This window comes from Mastacembelus armatus, chromosome 7 (assembly GCF_900324485.2).
Source record: "Mastacembelus armatus chromosome 7, fMasArm1.2, whole genome shotgun sequence".
Taxonomy (NCBI): domain Eukaryota; kingdom Metazoa; phylum Chordata; class Actinopteri; order Synbranchiformes; family Mastacembelidae; genus Mastacembelus; species Mastacembelus armatus.
In genome coordinates, this window is record NC_046639.1 from 6,860,817 (window position 1) to 6,877,270 (window position 16,454).

Sequence of the window (16,454 nt, forward strand, 5' to 3'; positions counted from 1 at the left end):
TAACTAGATATACAGTTCAAAAGAATTCCCTTAATACTACTACTTACTAACGGAAGACGTTGCACTTTAAATTCTAGCATTTATTGCTTTCCATGAATACTATGATACAAGCTCAAGCATTCAATTTCCAGCGATTATCAGTTTTATGAAGGGAGTGGACATGTATTACAAGTCTACAAAACTGATTTATAGATACGTACGGTAAAAATACTAGCTATCAAAAGGGACAGTTGTACAACTAAGGTGTGACATACAGAAAAAGTAAAAGTACCTTGTGTTCTATTGGCAAGGTTTGATGCAGAAAATGATTACCCTTAAGCCAAAACAATATTCTATCTAACCAACCTGGTTACCACTGACAATATTGTGTGTTAATATTGGCTTCATACAGGGAAAAAGCACAATTATGACATTTTCCACAACCTTCAAAGGGCCAAAGCTAACAAGTGCAATAAAATGTTAATAGGAAATACATTATACTGTATGTGCTTCAGAGAAAAGCAAACGTGTGAAGTGTTACTTTGCATTCGTAATGGCAGGTGTCCTCATTGACCTGTAGAGACACACATTCATCAAAACAACTATGCCTATGCCAAAACAAATGCAAACTGTCAAATGTATTTTTTTAAAGACATGCCAAACGAGTAATGATTTAAGAAATGAATGTAAGCATCACTTATCAAGATAAACTTATAATGTTCATATATAAAAATCAAGAAAAGAGATTAGAAAACTTTTAGTCAACAGTGAAAAAAGTGGAGTCTCCATAATCTTCTTTAAACTATTTCCTTCCAGTTTAAAGACCAGATGATATAGGGCCTTGGGTAGTCAAAACTGAGCAGGACAAAAAGATCCGTCTGTGAGGAATCTCAAGGTCCACATCACTCCTGATCTTCAAGACTACAGGTCCATAGTGCTACATATATACCCTTGGTGTGGTATCATACAGTGTAAAAAAGTCAGTTCGTAGGCTAGGCTTCAAGTTAGTCATGTTCCTTAGGCTCTATTGCAGTATCTGTGCTGTTTGAATTGTGAGCATCACCCTCTAATAAAAGGCCAGCTGAACTACAAGAAGAAGAGGGGACAAGCTTCTCACTGGGTAGGTCCTCTCCATCACTGTTGCTGCTGTCCTCATTGTCCCGCTCAAAACTTATGCTCTTCTCCGATGGATCAGATTGTTCAGCTTGGTCCGAAGTGCTCCCATCAGTCAGACTGTGGACATCCACCGGCTCAGATGAGTCTTCTTCCCTTTCAGTAGTGTCTCTCTGTGTGCTGCTGGGCTCTGGGGAGCAAAGCGGACAATGTCTTACTGCTAACATTTTTAAAAACAGTTAACTAATCAGTCCAAGTCTATCTTTATTTAGAGGCATTTGAAGCTGGATGTGTGAACTGAAACATTTGTGTTCTGCATGAGGATAACATCTCAGAATATGTACATTTTAAATTTTGAAAAATATGCATATACATCAGCCTAAGCGAGGATGACTTTACACTTACCATGATCCTCTGAAAGAGTCGGTGTGCCACAAGATGTTCCACTTTTGTACTCTTGACCACATGTGTCTTTCGAAGACGCCGGCATTTCTGACCATCTCTCTGACCCTTTGTGACACGATGACTCCTTCTGCTCACTTTCTGTTTGATCCTCTTCCTTTCCATCAAACTTGAGCCTCTTGACTTCTTGCTTGTCAGCATCAGAATCCCCCTCCTCCTCCTCCTCCTCCTCCGGGTGTTTGTTCTTTATCCCACTGTGTGGCATCATTTCATCTCCAGATAGTGAAGAGTCACTGCTATAATAGCAGAAATGCAGGGAAATAGTTCTTTAAACTGTATACTTGTTTACTGTACTTTTAAAGTCCTGAGAAGATTTTGCTTACAGAGGATGTCTATCTTTTAAACAGAAAATACTGAGTCAAAACACTCAAGACACTAAACACCCTGCTTTTTTTATTTCACCCTAAAACCGTACAGTTAAGCTGTTGTTGTAGAACATGTCCATAATGCCACATTTGTACCATATTCATTTTAATGACCTGATGTGGTGTTCCTCAACCTCCTCTGTGGTTGGCACTGGCTCTTTGCTGACTGGACATTCAGGGAGCCCGTTGGTCGAAAGTGAAGTCGACAGTGACAACTTTGGTCTGCTGAGCAGTTTTGGTATGCCTGGCCCATTTAAATTTCGACTGGGGGAAAAAAATAAAAAATAAATAAAGACACATAAATAAAAATCGCAAAGTGTCTAATAAGCAACTACTAAGACCGAAGTGGCTGACAAGTCATCTTGGACCTTACAAATGAGTTTTTGGCGATTATGCTCAAAATTAATTCAACTTTCCATTGGCTGTATATGAGGCAATTTCAATTTGTGGAAGTATGTTGCTCTCACCTGTCTGAATATAGAGAAGAGTTACCAGGAAACATCACTCCATTCATTCTGTTTACACTGGATGCCCCATTTTTCCTTTGAAAGAAGTAGAAAGGCACAAAAACAACTGTAACTCTGAAAGTGTGAATAAATAAGCAAATTCAAGGGAAGAAGATACTACATCTATAAGAACAAGGAGAGCAAAAGCTTAGTAGCTTTAATGTGTACTTACTCTGACATGGGGTACACACAGCTGACCACCATTACATTCTGAAATATACAGACAATAATATATACAGTACATTAGAATTAATTTTAAGCTGTGGAAAGCATGTTTAAAGCAATGGTCATAAATACAGAGGCATTCACCTTCTCCAGACCCCTGAGAAACTTGTCTGTTCCTGTGTAGTTTCGCTTTGGATCAGTAAGCAGCTCACACAGACGCTGGATGGTAAATGGGATTCTGGGAAGGTTATCGAGAAATATATTTGGAAAGATTTAGAATTAACTACAAACTGTGCTGGAGATGAATGAGAAAAAAAAACGAACGTAACAACCTGTATAGATCTTGCCACAAGCTTTGAAAGAAATCATTATTAATGATAGTTTGCCAATAAAATCCTTAATCCTATAATACCTTTACACAGTTGACATCTGGCTGACAAAATAGCAGCTGTTTCCTAATTGTTCTGTTGCTTCCACATGGTTAATGTAATTGTTGAATGCAGTGTGGATGAGCTAATCTTCATTTTCAAATCATTGCAGTAATTTGAAAATCAAGCGTTTCAGCAACTAAGGAAAGCTCTGAATGCATTCCACAAATACAATGGGTGGAGAGGGAACCATCTGAGAGATAGGAGAGGTGAGGCAGGTGGCTGTATATGGTAATTTGCATGCGTGCATGCATGTGTGTGTGTGTGTGTGTGTGAAGTTATGGCACAGCTGGGACTAATGTGTTGATTATCCCCTGCCTATTTAGTAGAGAGAACCACAAGAACACAGAGGGGGATGACAGCAGGACTGACAGGGTGACAATGAGTGAGAGCGACCTGCTGACAGTGACAATGAGCTGCTGGGCTGAGAGAGAGAGGGAGAAAGAGAGAGAAAGAAAGAAAGAAAGAGACAGAGAGAGAGAGAGAGAGAGAGCGACTGAGCTGGCCTGAAAGCACAAATTACAGCCAATTAACTGTGAGCACAGTGTCTATTTCGGTTGTCAGGAGAACCTACAGTGACACAGGGATCACACATTGACACCTAGATGGATGGGTCTCTGGGATGGCAGCCAATTACAGCCACTCTCTATTTGCTGTTTTTTTACAGTTTTTACTATCTTCCAGTATTTCACATTATATGTAATTTTTTATGATGACAAATAAGGTATTACTATCATCTAATAATTTTCTAATAACTGTCTCATTAGCCTGAGACTCTACGACCTTCCCAGAGAGTTTTCACACGTTATCCTAATCATAAGCATATGCTCCCTCTTGTGCTGAAACACACTCCATTTTTGACATCATTCGCACTGTCACAGCCAATCTACAAACACTGCACCGCTTGGCTCTAATATCCATCCCTGGAGACTTCAGCCATACACCCCTGAATTCCACTCTGCCAACCTTCAATCAGTGTGGAAAATGGAATATAATTCAATCTTGGACCTCTGTTACACAAATGTAATAAATGCATGTTACTATTAGAGATAAAATTCAGCAGATGCTTCCTATACCTGCAATAAATGAATCTTTTACTACAGTAGCTCTTGAATCATCTGTAGGACCTCAGTTATGTTTAGACTGCTTCTCTCCTATAGATCTCTCTGAATTTACATCAGTAGTTGCTTCATCGAAATCATCAACGTGTCTCTTGGACCCCATCCCGACTAGACTGCTTAAAGGCACCCTGCCATTAATGAACTCATCTTTATTGGACTTGGTAAATTTATCTCTAGTATCAGGCTACGTACCACAGGCCTTTAAGACTGCAGTAATCAAACCTTTACTCAAAAAGCCTAGTCTTGATCCAGGTGTCTTGGCTAATTACAGACCAATATCCAACCTGCCATTTATTTCTAAAATCCTAGAAAAAGCTGTTGCTAAGCAGCTATCAGACCACTTACACAGGAATGAACTATTTGAAGATTTCCAATCAGGATTTAGAGCACATCATAGTACAGAAACAGCACTGTTGAAAGTTACCAACGATCTTCTCTTAGCCTCAGATAATGGACTTGTTTCGATACTTGTCCTCCTAGACCTTAGTGCAGCATTCGACACCATTGACCACAACATCTTATTACAGAGACTGGAGCATGTGATTGGTATCAGAGGAAAAGCGTTAAAGTGGTTCCAATCCTATTTATCGGACAGATTCCAGTTTGTTCATGTCCATGATGAACCTTCCACACGAACAAAAGTTAGTTATGGAGTTCCACAAGGTTCTGTGCTAGGACCGATTCTGTTCACCCTGTACATGCTTCCTTTAGGATATGTCATTAGGAAGCACTCTATTAATTACCACTGCTATGCGGATGACACTCAGTTATATCTATCTATTAAACCTGTTAACACAAACCAGTTAACCAGACTTCAAGCCTGTCTAACTGACATAAAGGCTTGGATGACCAGTAACTTTTTACTTTTAAACTCGGAGAAAACAGAAGTCATTATATTTGGGCCTAAAAATCTCAGAAATAACTTTTCTAAAATTATAGCTACTCTAGATGGCATAGCCCTGGCCTCCAGCACTACTGTAAAAAACCTTGGAGTTATTTTTGACCAGGACATGTCCTTTAACTCACACATAAAACAAATTTCTAGAACTGCATTCTTTCACCTGCGCAACATTTCCAAAATTAGGAACATCCTGTCTCAAAATGATGCAGAAAAACTAGTCCATGCGTTTGTTTCCTCAAGGCTAGATTACTGTAACTCATTACTATCTGGATGTCCTAATATCTTAATAAAAAGCCTCCAATTAATCCAGAATGCCGCAGCCAGAGTCCTGACAGGAACTAGCAAGAGAGATCATATTTCTCCTATATTGGCTTCTCTTCATTGGCTCCCTGTAAAATATAGAATAGAATTTAAAATCCTTCTTCTCACATACAAATCCCTTCATAATCAAGCTCCTTCATACCTTAAAGACCTCATAGTACCATATTATCCCAATAGACCACTTCGCTCTCAGAGTGCAGGCCTACTTGTGGTTCCCAGAGTTCTCAAAAGCAGAATGGGAGGCAGAGCCTTTAGCTATCAAGCTCCTCTCCTGTGGAACCAGCTCTCAGCCTGGGTTCAGGAGGCAGACACTCTCTGTACTTTTAAGGCTAGACTTAAAACCTTCCTCTTTGACAAAGCATATAGTTAGGGCTGGCTTCAGGCAACCCTGAACCATCCCTTAGTTAGTTATGCTGCTATAGGCCTAGACTGCCCGAGGACCATTGGTGCACTGAGCTCCCCTACCCTACCCCCCCCCCCCCCCCCCTTCTCTCCCACCTCATGTATATTCCACCATTGAATGTTACTAACCTTGTGCTCTCTCTCTCCCCTAGTTTGTGCTCTCTCCCTCCCTCTCTCTCTCTCTCTCTCTCTGTACCTTCTGCAGGTGTCCCTGGTCCTGGAGCTGTTTATCGCTGATGTGCAGTTACTGGCCCCACCAACTTGCAGTGTCTATTTGTTGTTTATTGTTGCTGTTCTTTTCTCTCTGCTCTATCCACTCACCCCAACCGGTCGAGGCAGATGGCCGCCCAAACTGAGCCCGGTTCTGCTGGAGGTTTTTTTCTTCCGTTAAAGGGAGTTTTTTCCTCTCCACTGTCGCCAAGTGCTTGCTCATAAGGGAATTGTTGGGTTTTTAGTTTTAGTTTTTGTAAAGTGCCTTGAGATGATTTGTATTGTGATTTGGCGCTATACAAATAAAATTGAATTGAATTGAATTGAAATTGAATAGAACTCCTCAACCTCCCTTCCCTTGGAAAATCAGACCATAACTTAGTCCACCTCTTGCCTGTTTACAAGCCTGTCATACAGAAAGAATGAGTGACTATGAGAATAGTAAGGAAAAGGCCTGAAGGGTGTGTGGAAGCCCTGAGAGACTGTTATAAAACAAGAGACTGGGACATGCTCTGTGGAGAGGACACCGATTGCCTCACATCTTGCATTATAGGCAAAATCAACTTCTGTGTGGAGATCGTTGTAAACACCAGGAAGGTGCTGTGTTTCTCAGTTAACATGAGATGACATGAGAAACACCTCTGGATTCAAACCACCCAGTACCAGGCAGCCTCAGGGGGGCACTGAGTGAACCAACAAGCTCAATATGTTCAACAGATTTGACTCTTGACTCTAAAACTCAGACATCACTCACATTCAGCGTTCCCTGCAGCTCCTAATGCTTCCAGTTCAGCTCAGTCATCCCCTCAACCTCAACCCACTCACATGTCTATAATTTCAACAACCCTGATGAAGAGTCACAGTCACACTGATGACTAGCTATTGTGTGGTGCATCACCGAGAGATGAGAATGAATACAGATCTATGATCGAGGACTTTGTGCAATGGCCTCCAGCTCAAGAAGAACAAGACCAAGGAGGTGGTGTTGAAATTTCACAGGAATAAACATGCCCAGACAAAATCAGTGAACATCCAGGGAGTGAACATGAAGACTGTGCAGACAAAAATACCTGGGTGTATACCTAAAGAATAAACTGGCCTGGACAGAGGACACAGTCTGCGATACTTCCTGAATACCCTTTGGAGTGTACAGTACACTACTGTACAACTCGTTTAAGACTCTGGCATCAGCCATTTGTAATGCAGTGGTCTGCTGGAACTATGGTAACACATTAGCAGATAAAGAGACAAGAGAAACTGATGGAAATTCCAGGTGTCTTCTTGGCTGCTCTCTGGACTCAGTGGATGGGGATGAGAGAATGAGGCTCAAACTCAGACATCATCAACACCCACTCCCACCTACCCTGAGTGCTCTGAGAACCTGCTACACCTGCGTTGTTAGGGAGTTAACGCGGGTGCTTTGAACATGTTGCCATTAGACTCCAGAACTGTCAATCTGTCATTGTTGTTCTCTGTATTCATGTTTATCTGACACTGATATCTGACTGACTCATCTATTTTAATCTTATGCACATGTACATTTATAGAATTATTATTTTATCCATTGTCTGTTTTACTATTTTTATTGGGTTTTTTTTTTGGTTGTTTTTTTTTTTTGTGCTCACTGCTGTAACACTGCTGTAACACCAGGTCAATAAAGTGTTGTCTAATCTAATTTAAACTCCAGCAAAAACACAATTCTGGCAAATAGAAATGAAAAAAATATTGCAGCACAGAAAAGGTCAGATTTTATTTATGGCTAATTTGAATTTGGGTTTTGATTTAAAAGCACACTCATAACACAGGCACAGACATTGATGGATTCATGTAACTCATGAACTTTACTCACCCACTGTAACCATCCACGATTTTTAAGATCCTCTTCTTCATCTCTTCAAAGGGGACATACTCTACATTGGGATTATGTGACCCTCTCTGTTCTGGTGTTGAAGCTTGGAAATCATCCATGACTTTTTCCAATTTAAACATGAAGTATGTTTTGAACTGTGACCATGGGATCCTGGAGGATATTGGAAATGCCTGAAAAGTTAGTATGTCTAAAAAAAAAAAATAATTGAGTCCTAGACCAAACCAAAGAGTGACAAGAAAATTTCACTGTCAGGAAAACTGATGTCAGCAATCCTAGGTGTGAACATTTGCAGAGGTTTTATGCGTTTTAGACTATTTTCACTGTGTGTTGGCCTCCAGTTATTACTCACATTGGCTGCCCTGTCTTGGCAACATGACACAGGAACTGTTCTAGTATGGGGCAGGTCTCTTTCTTCCCTTTTTTCTCAAAATCTGTGCAGGCCCACACAAAAAACAGACAAAATTATTTATTGGTAAAAATATCAATAGGACAGGTGTGACCCCAACCTAACAAAACAAATATTTGTACCTGCATTAACCTTCAACATAATGCAAAAGCATTTAACCATTAGAAAATAATGCAGTCTTTTAATAATTAAATAAAAATGTTAAACCCCAATTAACTGACCATTGGCAATGATTAAATAACTGTAAGCTGTCATTTATCAGCTGTGTCAAATGAAATATGCTTAATCGGAAACCACGAGTTAAATGTAAAATCTTAAAAGTCAGCACACCAGAGTCTCTCATCAAATTAAAGACTTTTTTTATACCACATCGAAGAACAGCAACACGGCCTACAGTTATTGGCCAAGAACATCAGTTCACATGCCACATTCTCATCTGTTCTTCCAAGCTGTTCATGGCAATAAATCCTAATGTAGCTATTCACATAACATGACTGGGACCAGGTACAACAAAAAGCTGATGAATAAAAAAAGTTTTTCCTAAAGATACTCAACTAAGAGCAGTGTAGAGCTGCAATGACTCCTCATTCAATCCTAGCTGAGTGACAGGAATAATCAGCTGTTCTGTAATAATAATAATCTTGAGTCAATTTTTAGGTAAATATGTCAAAATTCAGCTGCTTTCAGCTTCTCAAAAGTGAAACCTGTCTGATTCCTACAACTCTTTATCTACAACTCCATCTGATTTCACATTTTAGTGAAATGAAAATACTTGGATTTCTTTAGTAAACAAAACAAGACATTTGAAAGCCATAACCTTTGAGCTTTAGGATTGACCTCAAAATGTTTTGATATACTGGACGACTAATTTGACTTGACTACTGGAGCAGAATTGACTAATCTTTGGTTGCAGCCACATGTCTCATAGATGAAACTCAGTAAAACGGACTGACCATCGACTGACAAAAGAACTTGCACTCTTCCACTTTCAGAGTATAACATTAGATAGACAGATGTCCCCCCGACAGCCCGCAGTCAGATACAAACACAAGAAAACATTCAGTACCTTTGTAATTACGTTTAAGATTTGAATCGCTTCACAGTATATATGACGATATAATTGAATTCAGAGCTTTTTATGTCCTTTCGAGACTTTGTCAAAGACCAATTTCAGTCAGTTACATAGAAAGTTCTTGTAAAGTTAGTCAGTTAGCATGGATGCTATGACGTTACCCAGCTAGCTGTTTACATAACCGCATCAGTATCGGTAAGCTAATCAGTGGCTCAGAAGTGTAAACAATGACCAGCTTCCTTCGCGCAGAGAATAACATTAAACACTAGCTACACCAGCACAAAATGAGGTCGATGTCTCTGAGTGTAAACACTAGTCGATTTCGTAAGCTAACGGTAAGTTACGGTAACATGCGTAACGTAGTTAGCAAACATAACAGATTTTACTGAGGGCGTCAAACAAATATAAAGGCCCTACGCTAATAATTAGTCACGTATGTGAAATAATGAAAGAATTGCCTTGAAACGCTTCCAATAACGCGTCGACGTCCATAGCTGTGTGCAGTTACAGGCAGGAAACACTTGCTAGTTAGCAGTAGCAGGTAGCAAACCAACAAAGCTGTTACCAGTGCAGACTGCGCATGTCTTCTATGACGTATTTGCGTTTGCGGAAGATGTGTTCCAGTGAAACTTGGCATCAACAAAGCATTTCAGTCCCATCGAGGCAACATAATAAGTCTGCAGGGGTGAAATGCAGTTCGCAGGTTTTAAATATTTTCACCTAAAGTTAAAGTCCGGGCAGACCTGGTGACAGAAACTTCTGGAGAGCTCCGGCGAACTGTAGGTGTCGCAGGCAGTCGGCGGGCGTCATCGTTTTTTTGTTGTGACGGCGTAACCGGTGGACCCACCAATGAGTCAGCAGCTGATCAGGGTTAATTTGACCTACCCAACCTATACATATATGTTAAGGGACACCAGTCCCGGAGGAAACGTTAGTACAAGTGGTCTTGTGTTTTGTAACCAAGTCAGAGATAACCCAACAATGGCAGTTCCAGTAGCTGCTCTACAGCTGAGCACGTCATCCAGCCCGGGTCTGATGGAGCACAACATTCACATCAGGGACAGAGATTTGGGAGGCATTTCTACCAGAGACAACGACCTCCTGCCTTTTCATTCTCCGTGGACCTTCTGGCTTGACAGGTAAAACTCTGCTTAGCTCATCTTTTCGTCCGTTTTTATATTTTTGTCAGGGACAAGTGGCCCGAACTCTTTGTTGCGGACCTTTTAATGAGAACAAAGAAATGATATGAGGAATTTATCAGGCCTTCTTTCAGTCAGTCATGTTATAAGTGTATTTAACCGTGAATCAGGAATTATCTGCCTTAATCACAGATAGAAAAAGTGCTCGCTAATGGCGCTGGTGCAGCCTTTCTGCCAACTTGTTGTCTCTCTGACCTACATACACAAGTCCTCTACTTGGTGCTTCTTTAAATAAACAAAGGGTGTAATTATGGTTAACTGTCTAGAAACAACACCATGATTTGATTTCAGACAAGGTCACTTTGAGTTCATCCTCAGTCATTACTCAGTATATTTTGGAGCACTTGGGTCACTACTCATGTGTCTGTTGCCACTCTTACTTGTGTAGCTCAGATTGTCTATTGCTATTACGCAAAGTTCCCAGTCAAACTTTTTAAGTAATCACGACAGAGTTTAATAGAAGTGACGCTGAGTTGCACAAGTGTTGACATCCAGAGCATGTAGAAATCAGAAAGAGCTGTGCTCAAATGGGGTCAGTGTTGTTTACTCTTTACTGGCTTACTGGTCATCTGATCCCTCCTCCAGCCTGTCTGCTGAGAGGGCAGCTCTCTGAGACATGTCTGAGGAATGTAACAAGTGAAAAAATTTATCTCAGACCTGAGCTCTTTACAAGATCACATCTTTCTTTGAAAGAAGCAAATAAAATATATGCAGTTTAATTGTATGTCTATATCTGATTTATGTCAGATCACTACCAGGAACAACAGCTGCCGAATGTGAGTCAAACCTGAAGAAAATCTACACTGTAGAGACTGTCCAGGTAAGTTGTTTTACAGTGCTGAACTTCATTGTTAGTTAGTTTTTTTTGTTTGTTTTTTTTGTTGTTGTTGTTTGGTTTTTTTTTCCCCAATGGTCTGCCAGTTCATGCCAGCATAATATGTGGCATTATGGGCATTATACCATTGTATGATGTAACCCACCAAGACACAATAGAGTACTCCTGACCATGTGATAAGACAAGTTTGTTAATCAGTATGTTAATCTGTATAATACTAATGACCTAATGCATGCCAGTTTATTTGTAATATGTCATAGTGGTTATGGCAGGATGTTATACAGCTCAAGTACCAGTCCCTAACTAGAACTGTGAAATATTAACAAGCCTAACTGTCTGTAAACCTTGTGCCTGTATGTGGTTGAATAAAATAGCCTGTTTCTTCTTTTCACCTCTGCACTGGAGTAGAATTTTTGGAGAGTTTACAACAACATACCCAGCGTGTCCAGCTTACCGCTGAGATGTAGCTATCATCTGATGAGGGGAGAAAGGAAACCACTATGGTGGGTTTAAACACAAGATGACGTTTCTGTGTGCACATGATACTTGAAACTGTTTCTCACGTTATGGTTCCTGCTGCTTTGAATACAGGGAAGAAGAAAGCAATGCAAAAGGGGGTGTTTGGAAAATGAAAGTGCCCAAAGAATGCACTGTAAGTCCCACAGTCCATATAAGAATTTATCATGTGTTATAATGCGTTTTCTTATTAATTATTTACATTTTAACAAATTTGTCTTACAGTCTGCTGTGTGGATTGAGTTGCTATTGGCTACTATTGGAGAACAGTTCAGTGATTATTGTGCCTCAGGTATGTGTGTTGCTTGAGCTATGTGAAAATTTAGTGGCTTTAGGACTCAGAAAAAAATTGTTTTATTTATTAAAATGACATTCCTGTAATATGTATATGATACTGTAAGTCTAAAATGCATAATCAGTCTGCTGCTGTTCTTGCAGAGGATGAAGTGGTCGGTGTCAGTGTCAGTGTGAGAGACAGAGAAGATGTTGTTCAGGTCTGGAATGGAAATGCTTCTTGTGCTAATGAGTCAAACATCTTAGGAAAGATCTATGAGCTTCTTCCGCAGATACCCTTTAAAGCAGTGTTTTATAAACGTGAGTATTTTCTTTGTGTATTGACAGGGATACTGTTTTTTTTTTTTTAAATCATGTTAGGTGTGACAACATAAAGTAATATATGAAATTGTTCTGTCTGCTTATATTTTAGCACATGAAGAACACCATGCCTTTGAAGGAGGTCGCTCAAGACATTAGCACATTTTGCACATCAGAACCAATGTGATATCCATTTTTTTTGTTTGTTTGTTTTTTTTTTTGTGACCATTTTAGGACCATAATATTTGGGCAGACTTTTGGAGTAGGTGAGTTCATAGTTTCTTAATGTATCATCTAAATTACCTCAAAAAAATAGCCCATATATTATGAAACTCACTTGATGGAATTTGCCATATTCTGGGCACTACTGTCATTCATAAGGATATCCAAAATACTTTTATTTTAGCTAAATGGAAAAAAAAAAACATTTTAGTTTGACTTTACTATTGCAGTGTTTGTATGTTTTATACTGAAGGATTTTGCAAAAACCTAACCAAAACAGCAGATCATGTACAGTCAGATTTTTTTTAGATGTATTGTAGCATATTTTGTTGAGTGCCCTGAACACTAGACAAAGCCAGGTCTTTGAATGAAATCTCATTTTTGGATCTAAGAGGAGACCTAGTTCCATAAATAAACCTTTATCTTAACAATACATTACAAGGCTTTTCTAGTCAGCTCTTATCTCTGTTTTGTATGTTACAGCCAAAATACGGTTGCCTATACTGGAGAACAGATATTTAGTATGCTGCAATGCTAGTATAAGCAGAAATTGCACATTCTTTTTTTATTTTTTTTTATTTTTTATGAAAATTGTGAAAGGGAAATGTTCTTGTTACAATTAAACAGCCTCAGTATACACCGTAATGAGTAGATGCTGAGAAATATATGCAATTATTTCTGTTCTGTGGAATTTGAGACAAATTTGCAGTGTTCTCTTTTTGTTTAAGCATTTGTCCTAAACCAAGCACTTTGTTTCTTACTCTGTGTAAGACATCAGATCGTCCCTCCAGGATTATAGGGCTTCGCAATACCAAGGGAGACCAGTGAGACTTTGGTTTTGTGTTACCTTATTCTGATGGAGTGTAAAACTGCTCTTTATTTTAATGTGCATTTCATTTTTTCTGATTTTACTTCTGAGGTGTGTTGAAATTGTGTTTATGTACTGACGTGACCTATTGATATGAAATTTGTGAAACTTGGCCTTTGTAAAGTAGATAATATATTCCCCAGGAAAATGAACAAAAAACAAATGACACAAATCTGTTATAGAGGCACAAAAAAGACAATTTTAAAGTATTTGTACAAATAACTCTCAAGTAGCTCTCAAACCCATAGCTTTAAATGTTTTTCCTATGGGCTTATTAAAAATAGGGTTTATTTGTACTACTGAAAATAATAAATTAAATTTAGGAAGATGAATTGATGATACATTTTACCAAAGGCGCCTTTTCTGTTTTTATATATAATGATGTATGAGCGGGTAAGATTATTTGAGGCTGTATAAAGCACAGCAAATTTTCTTGAACACTACTACAATAATACTAAGACATTTAAAGTAAACTGCAGAGCAAGGAGAATCCATTGAAACCCACAGAAAGACTGCTGCTGCTATGAATTACCAATCACATCTGATATGTAAGTGTTATGTAAGTGATATGTAAGTGATATGTAGCTTGGATTCACTGATATTTGCTATTTTTCTGTATTGTTCTGTTGTTCGTGTAATATTGTTAAAGCACATATTGTATGAAAAGAAAACCAATACTGTATACCTACATAGCTGACCACTCACTTCAGATCTCAGACCTTGTAATTGATTGTTGATCTTGGATGGTGCCTTGTGTTTACCAGCAGTTTAGGATGTTACAGGCTTTTGTGTTGAGCATGTATATAGTCATGTTGCTCTATTTTACATGTGTTTGAAAAATAAAATCACCTAAACCTATGCCTTCCGCTGTTTGTAATACTTCTAAAGTAAATATGCAGTATCAATACTGCATTGAATAATATGAGCATATTGGATTGGACTAGGTGGTGTAGGTGCTGTTAGATTCCATGAAGGACTTTTAAACAGACTGTCGAAAGCCTGAATTTCATCAATGCAAATAGCAGCTTTCTTTAAATCTTAATTTTTTCAAAGGTCCTGTGTGTAGCCCACATAAATTCAACAGACAGTTAATATCCAAGGATAATCCTGCGCCTTATTGTACAACATAAAGCATTATTTAAGTTGAACTACTAATGTAGAGTATACCATGGGGCAATGTGTGCACAGCATTCAATGCATTTTAGAAAATTATGATCTTGTGTTTCACTTCCAGTCTTCAGTCCTAACTATTCTCTACTTTTTTCTATTATTGTCAATTTTTTGGCATTCAGGTGTATTATACATACTTCATTTGTTTTTGTGATTTTTGGGATGTGGCTGTTGTACCAGTGTAGATTTTATTTAGGGATTAATAAAGCACATTTGCTTCAGAAGTAGCAGGAAAAATAACCAGAAAGGAAAATGTCTCCCTCTTGTGGGAGCATCAAAGCCCGGACATTAAAATATTTTACAATTTGACGATATTTGGAAAGGCACAAGGATTTCATTTCCACTTGATTGTGTTTTTGTTCTTATTTGTATGTTGTAATGAATATACGTGAAGATTAGTAATTTTTGCAGTGAGCATCATCATGTGTAACACCACTTCACCGTGGCTGTGCTTGTCTGATCAGCCTCTAGGCCAATGTTACCACACCTTCGTACTGTACTGAATAGGGTGGTTGTATGGATGTAAATCTAGATTGCACAAAATGTGGATCAACTGTCTTTTTTCACAGTTGGTAATGCAGGAAGATGTGACATCCCTGTGAAAATGTGAAGAAGAAGGAGAAGCATACCTGTATGCTGCAAACTTTAGTTTGATGGGCTGTGTCAGAAAATACAAAGTACAAGAAAACATTTTAAAAAAAGAAACTAACAGATCGTGTGAAAGGAGAATAATTCAACAGCCCATCAATTCCATTTGGAGGGAGTAAATGTCCGGACTTTCAGAAATGTGTTACATTATTATCAGATAATCAGGTGCAAGAGATTTGTGATTTTCCATGATGCACTGAACTGATACTGCACACAGTATCTGCTAACACTGTATGTAGACTTTCATTATCTATCTATCTATCTATCTATCTATCTATCTATCTATCTATCTATCTATCTATCTATCTATCTATCTATCTATCTAACGCTGTATAAATTTCTTTATTCAAATCATTTTAAAGATGAAGAAGTGAAGAATATTAACACCTTCCTTTTATAAGCATTCATAACAGCAAATTTCTTTACATAACACAAATTTCGAGACTATCTGAAACAGTCCCGCGTGTGAACATGACGTCACCATTGTTTACTTTTACATAAGCCACGCCCTCTGTTAGCAACTTGTGGCTAGCTCGGTACCAAGGAAGCCACTGCTCCGAGGGCTCTTGTTCAGGCACCACCCCGAGTCAAAGATTGTCCGCCCGGACGTAATTCTGTGAGTAAACGCTCATTTTAATGCGCATTGACACTCATTGAATGAATATTGGTTTTAGCGTCAAACTGATTGTGGTATTACCGGCTGATTAAACGAAGAGGAGAGAGAAGCGTTTCTTAGAAGCTAGCGTCAGAAGAGGCTGCTGCTAGCTTTTGTTGTAACGTTACTGTTAACGTAAACGCTACGTGAAAGGTTGCTGGAAATCTGTTAACCAGTGCAGTTAACATGGGATATTAAAGACAAGACGAGCTTATGTGCTTGATTAACACACATAACTTTTAAACATCACATTTTCTTCGGATATATGGTCTAGCTAAAGGCTCGCGTCCCAGCCTGCAGTGGTTTGCCGTTAACGGATATCGGTTCCATTCATACTGCATTAAGCTAATGTAAGGATGAATCGCCTTACTGCAGTCGGTAAAACTAACGTGACACCAGAAAACCTTCATTCAGACGTGCAGGTGT

General features: G+C 38.9%; 2 protein-coding genes across 4 annotated transcripts; one reads left to right on the forward strand and one right to left on the reverse strand.

Annotated features, from left to right (window-relative positions):
- Positions 1–65: 65 nt before the first annotated feature.
- Positions 66–10,157, reverse strand: LOC113145321 (serine/threonine-protein phosphatase 4 regulatory subunit 2-A-like). Of its 3 annotated transcripts, none has more exons than XM_026331903.1 (9): positions 10,042–10,157; positions 8,193–8,274; positions 7,823–7,993; positions 2,735–2,828; positions 2,598–2,635; positions 2,387–2,461; positions 2,034–2,183; positions 1,498–1,790; positions 66–1,282 (listed from the first exon to the last, which is right to left on the reverse strand). In XM_026331903.1, coding segments are annotated over exons 2-9 (1,122 nt in total). In that variant the 5' UTR covers positions 8,195–8,274; positions 10,042–10,157; the 3' UTR covers positions 66–983. The 3 variants fall into 3 exon arrangements, with proteins under 3 accessions (XP_026187688.1, XP_026187687.1, XP_026187686.1); XM_026331902.2 differs by lacking the exon at positions 10,042–10,157 and adding an exon at positions 9,780–9,977 and having other exon boundaries at positions 1,498–1,787; XM_026331901.2 differs by lacking the exon at positions 10,042–10,157 and adding an exon at positions 9,780–9,977.
- LOC113145322 (eukaryotic translation initiation factor 4E type 3-like) lies at positions 10,052–14,413 on the forward strand. The gene is made up of 7 exons (XM_026331904.2): positions 10,052–10,460; positions 11,268–11,340; positions 11,764–11,858; positions 11,947–12,007; positions 12,097–12,163; positions 12,310–12,465; positions 12,578–14,413. The coding sequence occupies exons 1-7, from the start codon at positions 10,171–10,173 to the stop codon at positions 12,622–12,624; spliced, it is 789 nt and encodes a 262-aa protein (XP_026187689.1). The 5' UTR covers positions 10,052–10,170; the 3' UTR covers positions 12,625–14,413.
- Positions 14,414–16,454: the final 2,041 nt, after the last annotated feature.

What these genes read in the sequence shown, in the direction of transcription:
- LOC113145321 (XM_026331901.2), bottom strand. Translation starts at nt 9,813, where the DNA reads ATGGACGTCGACGCGTTATTGGAAGCGTTTCAAG. An exon ending in ATCGTGGATGGTTACAGTGG is followed by an intron (nt 2,829 to 7,822) that starts GTGAGTAAAGTT and finishes TAACCTTCCCAG; the next exon opens with AATCCCATTTACCATCCAGC. An exon ending in GTTGAGGAACACCACATCAG is followed by an intron (nt 1,791 to 2,033) that starts GTCATTAAAATG and finishes CTGCTATTATAG; the next exon opens with CAGTGACTCTTCACTATCTG.
- LOC113145322 (XM_026331904.2), top strand. Translation starts at nt 10,171, where the DNA reads ATGAGTCAGCAGCTGATCAGGGTTAATTTGACCTACCCAACCTATACA. An exon ending in TGGACCTTCTGGCTTGACAG is followed by an intron (nt 10,461 to 11,267) that starts GTAAAACTCTGC and finishes GATTTATGTCAG; the next exon opens with ATCACTACCAGGAACAACAG. An exon ending in ACACTGTAGAGACTGTCCAG is followed by an intron (nt 11,341 to 11,763) that starts GTAAGTTGTTTT and finishes GCACTGGAGTAG; the next exon opens with AATTTTTGGAGAGTTTACAA.